Raw genomic sequence first — 14,011 nt, forward strand, 5'->3', positions numbered from 1 at the left:
TTGTGGATGGCCTTTAAGATAACAGGGCTTTTATAACATCTTTGTTTAGTTTTACAGTGCCCTGTGTGCATCTCTATGCAAACTTATTTTGATGTGCAAAATGCACAGGTTTTAAAAGGCCTTAACAGACTGTCCATATAGAAAATGTTTGTTCTATGGATTCAACAGCTGTTTGGACCTCAGCGTATGTTCCTTATGAAGGGTAATTCATATAACAACAAAGGTCATTATAGTGGAACTCTGAGGTTATCACGTCATTTTAACACACATGTAAATACAAACAAGGAGGATTGTAAAAATGCTGTTTTTCCAATTAAATTTTGTTCATATTAAGTGTACAGTTGGACCTTGTAACAGCTGGCTCCATGGTATCTGCAGCCCTGTGCCTTTTGTAATTCATGCTCTTGTACTTTAAACCTGTTTTGATACAATGGTTGTGTGACTAATATGCCAAAATAATGATCTGTTCTTTATATATTTTCTAACTGGTGACCACTGTCTTGTCATGGTTGTTTTTGTCTGGGTTTGTATTTAACCACTCCTGTTTGTATGGTAAAGGGAAAGATATCATTAAATTAATTATTTTTTTAAAGGTGTAATCTGTAATTGAAAAAAGTACAAGTTCAGCAATATTCAGCCTATATACTACAGTATGTTGATGTTACATAGCCTACTTGGGGAAGTGTGCACCTCGGCCCAAATTGTAGGTGTAATATTTTATTTAAAGAAATACAAATTTAAATAGTTTTAGTTATATGTCAAGATATTTTTTTTTATTTGCTGAACCTCTCGGTTCTTCTAAAGATATTGATTGGCTGTCAATCTGTACAATACATCATGACGAATCAAAATGTGTTGTGGCACTGGGTGGGTTTGTGTCAATAATCTAGCTTCATAACACAGGTGCTCTCATCAGAAATTTTGTTGAGTGTTTGTCAACACGTCTTTAGAAAGCCAAATGAAAATAAATAAACTACAGTCATAACTGATTGTAATGTGAAGAAAGAAACCCTTGAGGAACCAGTTACTCTGTTACTATGTTATGAAATTGAGATATTACCAATTGATGAATTAACTGCCTGTGTTTGGTTTAAATGCTTTCAAATTAATATTACGGTAAATTAAGGATTTTATGCCATTATTATGCTTTATTGCATTCACTTCAATTAGTAGGTGGTTTGTGTGCGTGGCATCTGGCATTAATACATTAAGTTAACTTTTAGGCCTGTGTGTTTTTAAAAAATGATGCAGTTTATATCGTCCACATGATGTGCCTTCTCGACACTTCAGCTGTTTTCTTAATGACAGTGGATGCAGCAGAGATAATCATAGGCTATAGGTTCAAAATTGCTGAACATGTTCTTTAATGACAAGCCAATAACTGAGAATGAATTATTACTACTGAAATGTTATGATGTTGCCTTTTGCAAAGTTGTCAGGCAACATAGGCCTATTGCAATTGAACTGTTGACGCCTTGATGCATTTTTACAAGCATCAACTCTCCCTTTTTCATCCTGATCGGTGTGCTGCTCATTTTAGTTGTAGCAGTCAGATCACTCAATTAAGAGAATAAAGGTCTAGTTGTTACATTGTTGATTGTGAGGGAGGTCTGTTATAGACAGAAATTACTGTTACTGTAACTTTATGTAAATAGCCCTTAATAAATTAAAAGGCCAAATTGTATTTATAGCTCTACAGTATATATTTTCTATTTTACTATGAAGTTGGTTTTGGATTAAATTTGATATAATTTTAGCAGAGGATATTGTATGGATCATGTTTAAAGTAATCCTGGAATGTTTTTTTTCTCTTTATGATCAAAATAGCAACCTTTTCTAGTGCCACAAATGGGCACATAATGTATATAGACATGGGTTGAAATGAGACCTGGTTCAAACTTTTATGGTTAAAGCTGGCATTTGTGTGTGTGCGTGCGTCCGTGCGATTTCACTGGATTTTTGATATATGCTTCAGTTGATTGTTTAAAGGCATCAAGGTAAAGGTTGGATTGTTGGTTATAAGTGGGGGATGTTTTAATGAGTTTGGCAGAGGACAGGATCGCCTTGTAGAGTACAGTGGGTGCTGTTACTATGACAGAGGCATTATACTCCTGCTCTAGTCTTTGATTAAACACCTCCATATGAAGAAGACCCAGGAAGCCAAGTCTGCCAGGGGAATGAAAAGGCCGTAATAAAGAGGACCCCTTATAATAGGAGCTGTAACTGATGTTCAGATTTGGTTTGCAAATAGCCCTTTTAACAGAAAGCTAGGTAGCACTTTACAATAATGACCCGTTATAAAGCATTTATAAACGTTTATAAGTAGTTTGTAGACTATTAACAAATCATTAACAACCTGTTTGTTGACATTCGTAAATGATTACTAAAACCTTTATAACTACAGTTACAAATCATTTGTAAAGTATTAGTAAGTAGTGAACTATTCATGAATAAGCCATTTATATACATCTGTAAAAGATTATTAAATCATTTGTAACGACCCATTCTAAAGCATTTATAAACGTTTATAAGCAGTTTGTAGACTATTAACAAATCATTAACAACCTGTTTATTGACATTCGTAAATGATTACTAAAACCTTTATAACTACGGTTACAAATCATCTATAAAGGTATTAGTAACTATTCATGAATAAGCCATGTATAATACATCTGTAAATGATTATTAAATCATTTGTAACTGATGTTACATAATATATACAAGCTATTGGTAGCTTGTTCATGTTTAACATATGCTTTGTTAAACATTCCTAAAGTATCTATAAATCCTTAGTACATGTTATTATGTGCCCTATAGTAAAGTGAAGACAGTTCATCATTTACAACTGTCTGTTAATGTGTTTGTTCATGTTTAACATGCTTTGTAAAACATTCCTAAAATATCTATAAATCCTTTGTACATGTTATTATGTGCCCTACAGTAAAGTGAAGACAGTTCATCATTTATGACTGTCTGTTAATGTGGACTTTCGTTTCGGTGGTGACCAACTTTCGTTTCGGTAGTTTGATTACAAAATGTAAGTTGTGTAAAAAATAATCTGACTATACTAAGTTGTTATTTGTTTGTTTAAGTCAGGCTATACTCTACTCAGAGTCATAAGTTTACAAAATGTACTAAAGTACAGTGAACGTCTGTGCGGTTTGTCTTCATCACTGAAAATAACGTACATGTAAACTGATGTCATGTGCAGTTGGGGTGAAGAAACACAACCATTTCACTCCTAATAATACCTATTTGATTTGACATCCTGACTTGCTGCTGTAGCTGAGGCTTGAACCTGTTACCTGCAGCTCACTAGTCAGTGACTCTATCCATTCACCTACAGCTGTTTCCTTGGAATCTGCGGTTCTGAAACCTTTTGTTGTCAACCCCTCAAATTGACATGTATTTGGGCAGTGGACCCCAATGTGAAAAGATGTAGTGTCAGGGCCCCCCATGAAAAAGATTTATATTTATGCTGTAACACATTATTTTAAAGTTATTTGTCTTGTTTGTTGTTCAAGTCAAAGCACCAGGAAGGCTGTACTTGTCAGCCATCTGTTAGCTCAATGGGTTGAGACGCAGTATTCATGATCCAGAGGCCATGAGTTCAAATCCCATTGATGTCTTTCCTATGATTCTTTCCTTTGCAGACTGGCTTCCAGAAGATCAACTGAAAACTACCAGGAAGGCTATATTTGTCATCCAACTGTTAGCTCAATGGGTTGAGACGCAGTATACATGAGCCAGAGGCCATGAGTTCAAATCCCATTGATGTCTTTCCTATGATTCTTTCCTTTGCAGACTGGCTTCCAGAAGATCAACTGAAAACTACCAGGAAGGCTGTACTTGTCAGCCATCTGTTAGCTCAATGGGTTGAGACGCAGTATTCATGATCCAGAGGCCATGAGTTCAAATCCCATTGATGTCTTTCCTATGATTCTTTCCTTTGCAGACTGGCTTCCAGAAGATCAACTGAAAACTACCAGGAAGGCTGTACTTGTCAGCCATCTGTTAGCACAATGGGTTGAGACGCAGTATTCATGATCCAGAGGCCATGAGTTCAAATCCCATTGATGTCTTTCCTATGATTCTTTCCTTTGCAGACTGGCTTCCAGAAGATCAACTTAAAACCACCAGAAAACCTGTAACTCTCAGCCAACAGCATAGCTCAACTGGTAGAGCGTCTGTCCAATAACATGACTTGACTTGAGTGGGTTCGATTCCCACTCGAGTCAAGTGTCCCCGGTAACTTGGGGCAACGGATAAATTGACTGAAATCCTTAGTGATGCTTCCCTTTGCAGACTAACTTCTAGAAAAACAAGTTAAAACCACCAGGAAACCTGTAACTCTCAGCCTACAGCATAGCTCAACTGGTAGAGCGTCTGTCCAATAACATGACTTGACTTGACTTGAGTGGGTTCGATTCCCACTTGAGTCAAGTGTCCCCGGTATCTTGGGGCAACGGATAAATTGACTGATATCCTTAGTGATGCTTCCCTTTGCAGACTAACTTCTAGAAAACTTCTAGACTTGACGTTAATGGGAATCGAACCCAGGACCGCTCGGTCCTGGGTTGTACTAGATTTGAACCAGCACACTCCTACAAGTTATTCTACGGATATCAGTCAATTTATCCGCTGCCCCAATTTACCGGGGACTTGACGTTAGTGGAAATCGAACCCAGGACCGCTTGGTCCTGGGTTGAACTGGATTTGAACCAGCACACTCCTACAAGTTATTCTACGGATATCAGTCAATTTATCCGTTGCCCCAAGTTACCGGGGACACTTGCCTCGAGTGGGAATCGAACCCACTCAAGTCAAGTCAAGTCATGTTATTGGACAGACGCTCTACCAGTTGAGCTAAGCTGTTGGCTGAGAGTTACAGGTTTCCTGGTGGTTTTAACTTGTTTTTCTAGAAGTTATTCTGCAAAGGGAAGCATCACGAAGAATATCAGTCAATTTATCCGTTGCCCCAAGTTACCGGGGACACATGACTCGGAGTGGGAATCGAACCCACTCAAGTCAAGTCAAGTCATGTTATTGGACAGACGCTCTACCAGTTGAGCTAAGCTGTTGGCTGAGAGTTACAGGTTTCCTGGTGGTTTTAACTTGTTTTTCTAGAAGTTATTCTGCAAAGGGAAGCATCACGAAGAATATCAGTCAATTTATCCGTTGCCCCAAGTTACCGGGGACACATGACTCGGAGTGGGAATCGAACCCACTCAAGTCAAGTCAAGTCATGTTATTGGACAGACGCTCTACCAGTTGAGCTAAGCTGTTGGCTGAGAGTTACAGGTTTCCTGGTGGTTTTAACTTGTTTTTCTAGAAGTTAGTCTGCAAAGGAAAGCATCACAGTAAAGACACCAGTGGGATTTGAACTCATGGCCTCTGGATCATGTATACTGCGTGTCAACCCATTGAGCTAACAGATGGCTGACAAGTACAGCCTTCCTGGTAGTTTGCAGTTGATCTTCTGGAAGCCAGTCTGCAAAGGAAAGAATCATAGGAAAGACATCAATGGGATTTGAACTCATGGCCTCTGGATCATGAATACTGCGTCTCAACCCACTGAGCTAACAGATGGCTGACAAGTACAGCCTTCCTGGTAGTTTTCAGTTGATCTTCTGGAAGCCAGTCTGCAAAGGAAAGAATCATAGGAAAGACATCAATGGGATTTGAACTCAAGGCCTCTGGATCATGTATACTGCGTCTCAACCCATTGAGCTAACAGTTGGATGACAAATATAGCCTTCCTGGTAGTTTTCAGTTGATCTTCTGGAAGCCAGTCTGCAAAGGAAAGAATCATAGGAAAGACATCAATGGGATTTGAACTCATGGCCTCTGGATCATGAATACTGCGTCTCAACCCATTGAGCTAACAGATGGCTGACAAGTACAGCCTTCCTGGTGCTTTGACTTGAACAACAAACAAGACAAATAACTTTAAAAAAAAATGTGTTACAGCATAAATATAAATCTTTTTCATGGGGGGCCCTGACACTACATCTTTTCACATTGGGGTCCACTGCCCAAATACATGTCAATTTGAGGGGTTGACAACAAAACGTTTCAGAACCACAGATTCCAAGGAAACAGCTGTAGGTGAATGGATAGAGTCACTGACTAGTGAGCCGCAGGTAACAGGTTCAAGCCTCAGCTACAGCAGCAAGTCAGGATGTCAAATCAAATAGGTATTATTAGGAGTGAAATGGTTGTGTTTCTTCACCCCAACTGCACATGACATCAGTTTACATGTACGTTATTTTCAGTGATGAAGACGAACCGCACAGAAGTTCACTGTACTTTAGTACATTTTGTAAACTTATGACTCTGAGTAGAGTATAGCCTGACTTAAACAAACAAATAACAACAACAAGTACAGTCAGATTATTTTTTACACAACTTACATTTTGTAATCAAACTACCGAAACGAAAGTTGGTCACCACCGAAACGAAAGTTAAATCCGAAATAATCACTAAGTGTGGAGGCCAAAATCGTCCCCCCAAAAACCTGTTAGGAGTACGTTTCAGGCAATTTAGAGTTGATTGGTAGTACTTTGTAGTGACTGTTTTGGTCCCTAACACCACAAATGGTTTACATACTCTTTACGAATGTCTTACGCATCATTTGCTTAACATGAATGATAATTCTAGTAATTGTTTGGTGTCTGCATTCATGAAAGCCAGGTAGTTTGCAACAGGTAAGGAGAAAGTCCACATTAACAGACAGTCATAAATGATGAACTGTCTTCACTTTACTGTAGGGCACATAATAACATGTACAAAGGATTTATAGATATTTTAGGAATGTTTTACAAAGCATGTTAAACATGAACAAACACATTAACAGACAGTTGTAAATGATGAACTGTCTTCACTTTACTATAGGGCACATAATAACATGTACTAAGGATTTATAGATACTTTAGGAATGTTTAACAAAGCATATGTTAAACATGAACAAGCTACCAATAGCTTGTATATATTATGTAACATCAGTTACAAATGATTTAATAATCATTTACAGATGTATTATACATGGCTTATTCATGAATAGTTACTAATACCTTTATAGATGATTTGTAACCGTAGTTATAAAGGTTTTAGTAATCATTTACAAATGTCAATAAACAGGTTGTTAATGATTTGTTAATAGTCTACAAACTGCTTATAAACGTTTATAAATGCTTTAGAATGGGTCGTTACAAATGATTTAATAATCTTTTACAGATGTATATAAATGGCTTATTCATGAATAGTTCACTACTTACTAATACTTTACTTTAATATATTTTTTTACAGCCTTCAGAGTTTTCATTGTCATGATGGTCTTTTTGATATTTATATTATTTGAGCTTTCTCTTGCACAAACATCACAAACATCATGTGTCAGTGTCTGCACATAAACGATGTTAACTTGGACCACGGTGATCAGTGTATGCGCCTAAGATTACAATGATATTGTCTGGCTGTCAGTGATGCATTTGTTTAAACATGCATAGCTCAGCTGGAGATGGTTGAAGTAGGAGATTGTTTCTGAAAATAACTAAAATGATTTCTAGCTTCCATCTGATATGATTATACCAGAAGGAAGTTAGGAATCGGTTTTGTTATACACATTAAAAGCCCATTAATTCTGCTTTCTTATGACGTTGTTATGGCATTTCTAAACGTCTTAAAATCAGTGGTTTAACCATGCCCTCTTCTCCCATGCGGGACATAGGCAACATTATTTACAGATAGTGCTAAATTGTTCTGTTGATTTTACTGTAATGTCAAAATAAAAAAACGGTTCTAAGTTATTAAAGAATGGAAATACAATACATTTTCGTGAACTTGAGATACATTTTTGGTATTTGGTATGCAGTAGGATTTGCAGCTGAAATCTCTATTCTAAGCAATTACACACGTAAAGGTGGGGTAAGTGATTTAAAATAAGTGTTAAATATGCTATAGCTACTCATAGAGTGTTTGTTCAGTAACAGGAGTCTCCATGTCTCTCCAGCTCTTCATTAAACAGAAAATGCATTTTCAGGACTGGATACCAATATAGAGAACTCAGTCAGGATTTAGATTAAACAAGTGAAATTGGAAGTGACACAATAAATGAGCAGACAAGATTGGAACTGGAACGCTACAAAAATGGGTACTCTCTCCTGATTGGCTGAAATGTTGTCACCTACGATAATCGTTATTAAAAAGCTCACAATAATCGTATCGCAGAGATTTTAATTGATCGTGAAATTGTCCTCCGTTATACACTAGGATGAATTAGCTTTTGCTGAGCTGCAAATGTCACAAGTGTATTTTGTAAGAGAAACACAAAGTGAATTCAGCTTTTAAACAAACATATTACCATGATATAGTCAAGTCTCTGTCTTTCCCCAAATATAAGGTTTTTCAAAAATGATTTAAAAAAAATCAAGAACTCTACTTTTTATTGTTTTCTGAGACACAGGTGTTTTTTTTATTTTTTTTAATCACAACATTTTAGTGTTTGACTTGGAGACAGGAGCAGTTGACATTTTTTTTTTACTGTATTTATGTGTTAGAGCCATAAGCTTGAAAACAAACATACATTTTCATACTTTCTTCCAAGTCTACCCTGGGCCGGCTAACAGTAAGGGTGTAGCTTCCCTCCAGTTGACAGATACGATCACAAGGTTTTCTTTTCTTTTACAGCCATTTATTTACTAAATGCCGTGAGAACTGAATAAATAAGCATAAAAACAACAGACATTAAATCGGTATCACATTTTCTCAAACATAACAAAACATACAAAACCACAAATATTCTGGCAACAATGATTACCTCACTGGCCGCATCAAATTATATGGGGGAAACAATCTTGAGGTCTTCTTTACACTGTAAACTTAAAAAGCTCTTCTTTAACATAAACAGTTCTTCTTTTAACTCTTTAACTTATAATCTCTTCTTTAAACAGTATCACACACAACACTCGACATCCTCTGTCTGTGGCATGCTGCATGCTCTAGTGCTGCTCAGAGCAGAATGACTGACTCTGCCCCTGCTACTGGTAATTAACCAAATCTAAACCACCCTTGCTGATCGCTTGATTGACTGATCTGACTCAGCTGCCAGGTCACAGTGACCCTAGACATCAGAGCAACTCAAATACACACATTAACAAAGAGCACAATCCAAACATGAATTGACCAAACAAAAAACATAATGAACTTCTTAACTTATTCACTTATTTATAATAATATGCACTTTAATCATGATGGCAGCTACAAAGGGTGCTGACTCAGACACAATTTAACCACTGCATAATTTCACTAGATGCAATAATTATACTGTGCAGCCCTTTTATTGAATTATAAATGTTGCCCAGAGTAAAAGCTGGCATCCATGCAGTTATCACAACGAACACTAGAGTGCATATGTGGACAATTTTCAGTTTTTTTTTGTTTGTTTGGCACTCCATTTTTTGTGCATTTTGCATTTGTGTATTGTCAACCTGTGTTCCCATGAGCAGAATCCAGACTTTTTCAAACATTACACCAAAATGCCATATTTTTCCCAGATCTGGAAAACTGTAATTATTAATAATAATACAAACATACTCGTCCAGACTTTCCAGACCTGCGCAAGCACCCATATCTACAACAAGTAGACATCCACACTTTGTTGAACAATTTAGAAAAGGAAACAACTAGGCTTCCAAAATTGAAATAAGACACAGATATATAAATAAGAATTAAGTAATTGACTCACTGGTGTGTCAATAAGGTTGGAGACATGGACTTTCTGCACTATGCCCCGTAGACCCTCCAAACATGTACAAATTGAAAATAAAGGTGCTTACCCCCAAGCCCCAAATGTTAACTGTCTCTACGTGGCAAAAGTTTAATGTAATAATCCATATCTTTCAATAAAGAAGTGTTTTAATGCCGTGTGTGGCCGAACGCCATTTTTTCACCCTCGTATACTTCCTGTTTACATTTAGTGTAATTCCGGGTTTCACCGGATGCGCCCCGTCACTACCGCCCATTGGGAACTTCCGACAAAATCGGCCACAGACGGCATTAAAACACTTCTTTATTGAAATATATGGATTATTACATTAAACTACTACCGCGTAGAGACAGTTAACATTTGGGGCTTGGGGGTAAGCACCTTTATTTTCAATTTGTACATGTTTGGAGTGTCTACGGGGCATAGTGCAAAAGTCCATGTCTCCATGGGGCATGAACCCTACAACTCTCGTAGATTGAAGACGTCAGAATCGTAAATGCGTCTACGAGGGTCGTATACTACAGCTAGGTCATCACCATGCCGGCTTGTCACGTACATTTTAATCAATATTTTTGCCACTGACATATGACATGTATTTATGTATTTAGGCTATGCATTTATGTATTTATCCATTCATTCATTTATTCATTCATTCTGATGCAAAGAAAAAACGTTGGAGTAAAATAATAAAATAATGATAGACCAAAGTTGTCATCTGACTTTTAGTGTGCATGTGAATAAACCCCATCTGAACAATCCTTTATGGGCTTTTAAGTCAGTTTATTGTCTGCTTTCCGATTAATATATTGCTTGCTACAAACCACTCTTGCTAATTATAAATAAATGAGAAAAAACATGAAACTTACCAAATAATGATAACGGTATATTTATTGACAAGATCAAATATACAAATCACTACAAAGTGCTGCTTGAACTGACACTTTTATACCACAAAGGGCTAAACAGGGGTGGGGTGGGGGGGGGGGGGGGGGGTATAAAAATGTGTACAAAAATATAGCTATACATTTAGGGGGATATGAAAATGTGTACAACAATATAGCTATACATTTCGGGGGCGGGGGGGGGGGGGGGGTATTAAAATGTGTACAAAAATATAGCTATACATTTAGGGGGATATAAAAATGTGTACAAAAATATAGCTATATATTTAGGGGGGCGGGCCCCGGGGGTATTATAATGTGTACACAAATATAGCTATACATTTAGGGGAATATGAAAATGTGTACAAAAATATAGCAATACATTTTCTTAAGAACAGAACATGAATTGTCTCAACTGGGTTAGAATATAGATCTACAAAACTTAGAAAATAATAGTTAAACAAGGATGTCTCAAAGTGAACAAAAACGTAATCTTCTCTCAGAACATGATAGCCTACTATGGAGACTATATGGTTAGAACACATTAGAACACATAACCTATCTTAGATAGAACTTAACATTGCTTGCCATGCAGTTTTGAACTTAGCTCCATAAAGAACCTCCACTCCGCTGCAGCGGAGTGGAGGTTCTTTATGGAGCTATTTTGAACTATGTAGCCTACAGTATACAGTCTCACAACTTCTCACTTGTTTCTTCTCACTCCTCAAACTAACAAGCCCGAGCGTCCCAGTCCACTGAGTCCAGAGCCCACAGGGCTCCTGTCTCCACCTGTCTGCCGCCGGCCTGCGTCATTGGACAGTAGCGGCGAGTGTGTGCGTTGTCCCCGGTGGCGTTGCAGGTCGGACATGTGTACGACCGGAGGACGGGGCAGGTGACTCTCCCGTCGCCGTCGTCAGACTTCAGGCAGTGCGATTGGTAGATCTCAGCCGACTCTCCGTTCTGTCTGCAGAACCGACAGTAGACGGGGCGGCGGGGAAGACGTTTGCCACCAACGCCAGCCGTGTCTGAAAGGCTACTGGCCGTGCTGGAGGTCATGCTCCCCACGGAGAAACCGCGGTGTCCACGGCCAACCGCGTCTGAAAGGCTGGAGACTGTGCTGAGGGTCATGCTCTCCTCCGAGTCCACCGACACGTAGCGGGGTCGACGACCAACCATGTCCGACAGGCTACTTGTGCTGGCTGGAGTGAGGGCGATACTCTCCACGGAGTTCAAATCGTCCTCTTGGTAAAGGATAGGCTGTTTGTCCTCAATGTCCAGTGTGCTCCGTCCGGCCCATCCGAGACTGTAATTGTCGGGGTCCCCGGCCTCCAAGTCATGATCCACGGCGAGCAGTCGCTCAAAGGTTCTCTTCCCCAACTGCAGGTAGTCGTACCACACGTTGAAGTATTGGTCAGACTCAGGGATCTGAGATGTCTGTCCGGCGACACGTCGTCTCACGTCGTCTCTGGATGTCATTTTGGCAGATCGATGTCTTCACGCTGATGTCTTCAGTAGAATAGGCTAGTGTGCAGAAAGCACGTCGGGGACATTGGGCTGTATATAAGAGATGGGGACCCCTTTGAACCCGCACCTGTCTGATTAGAGGCGCTCCGAATTGCAACAATGTTTAAATGTCTAGCTGAGTGAACAGAGCTTAAAAGGCCATTCTGTTTGATGTTGATGGGCCAAGGTGCCAACCGCAGGTCGCCTGTCAGCAATCCATCATACCTGTCTGTCTTTCTGTCCCAAAGGACACGGGCACTGATTGCACTGGGCACTGATTACACTGATTGCACACGTTTACAATTTCGCAATGATTTGCCATTTTGTCTGGAAATGGAGTATAGGCCTACTGTTTTTACCAAACAAATGTTTGTTGTCACATTTAGTCTGTTTCACTTGTCACTTAACATAATATGGCTAGCTATCTGAGTAATCCTAAGCCCCAAAGTGTTTTTAAATAGCCTACGTTAGGCTACAGAAGGAATCCAAATGTTGTTGCATGCAGAGTCAGTCAGTCAGTGTATTCAGACAAGGGAAGGAGTCTGTTTAAACAGACATGAACATTCATGAAAGTGTGTGTGTGTGTGTGTGTGTGTGTGTGTGTGTGTGTGTGTGTGTGTGTGTAGGCCTACTTGCACGCCTACATGCGTCTGCGTGTGCATGTTCTCTATATTTAAAGTTCACCTTAAGTTAATCTGCGCCTAACATAGGTTATTCTTTTATCTTGGTCTCTGTGCGTTTCATTTGTGTGATGTGTAATTGTTCTGATGTTTTCGACAGCACATTTAAAAGTCATGATGACCGTCTGATGAGATGACATTGACACCTGGGCCAGCATGTCAGACAGACCCATAAACTGCAACAATGTTGCAGAACCTTTAGAGCCAAATGTCTTTAAAGAACGTTTGAGCATACGTTTAAAGGTGCACTAATTAGTGTCCTTAATTGGATGCAACAGCAACGCAAAACATTCCCACACCGTGTTCATCCTTATCATATCATACTGCATTGTTCGTCGTATATATAGCAAAAGTGTATTTGATGCATGACATCTAGACTTCATACAACTTAGACTTTGTAAAGGAGAAACAAATAGTCTTTCGCCCCTTTTTTTAATATATATTTTACAGCCTTCAGAGTTTTCATTGTCATGATGGTCTTTTTGATATTTATATTATTTGAGCTTTCTCTTGCACAAACATCACAAACATCATGTGTCAGTGTCTGCACATCAACGATGTTAACTTGGACCACGGTGATCAGTGTATGCGCCTAAGATTACAGTGATTGGCTCTTAAAAGCTTAATTCTTTCACTTATGGAAAATCCACCACTAACGTTTTGTCGGCAGAGGTCCAAAGTTCATGTGTACAGAGTTTTGTGCAAATTACTAAAAAATCCCAGGAGGAAATAGATTTTAACTATTGCAGTTTTATGCCAATTATTCATCTGCCCCTAACACATACATGCAGACTCACATTTCTTTGAAACTTTGCAGAAATGTACGGTAACCGCCCAACTCACTCCAAATCCAACTCACTCCAAATCGCGCCCAACTCACTCCAGACATCTCACTCCACACACTTGCCCAACTCACTCCACACACTTGCCCAACTCACTCCAAAAATTATTATTGAGGAATTAAGTACAATATTGAGGAATTTGTTACTTTTAACTCTATTCTGTTTTAGGCTTGGTTAAAGTTTTAAATACTGTCTCTACAAAACAACTTAATGGTTCTGGGGGGGGGGGGGGGGGGGGGGGGCTCGCTGGCCACTTTGGCACTTGGAGTCCAGTGTTTGTTAGATGTCTTATTCTATTGTTGGTCAAATCAAGAGGTGTTGTTATATTCCTCGTTAAGG

At 38.9% G+C, this 14,011-nt stretch overlaps 1 protein-coding gene across 1 annotated transcript; it reads right to left on the reverse strand.

The window, feature by feature from the left end:
• Positions 1-11,376: 11,376 nt before the first annotated feature.
• Positions 11,377-12,123, reverse strand: LOC311039593 (nanos homolog 1-like; the record flags this gene model as incomplete). Its single annotated transcript, XM_084049533.1, has 1 exon — positions 11,377-12,123. The coding sequence occupies one exon, from the start codon at positions 12,121-12,123 to the stop codon at positions 11,377-11,379; it is 747 nt and encodes a 248-aa protein (XP_083905659.1).
• Between the last annotated feature and the right edge of the window lie 1,888 nt (positions 12,124-14,011).

This window comes from Gymnoscopelus microlampas, assembly GCF_963454915.1.
Source record: "Gymnoscopelus microlampas genome assembly, chromosome: 23".
NCBI lineage: Eukaryota > Metazoa > Chordata > Actinopteri > Myctophiformes > Myctophidae > Gymnoscopelus > Gymnoscopelus microlampas.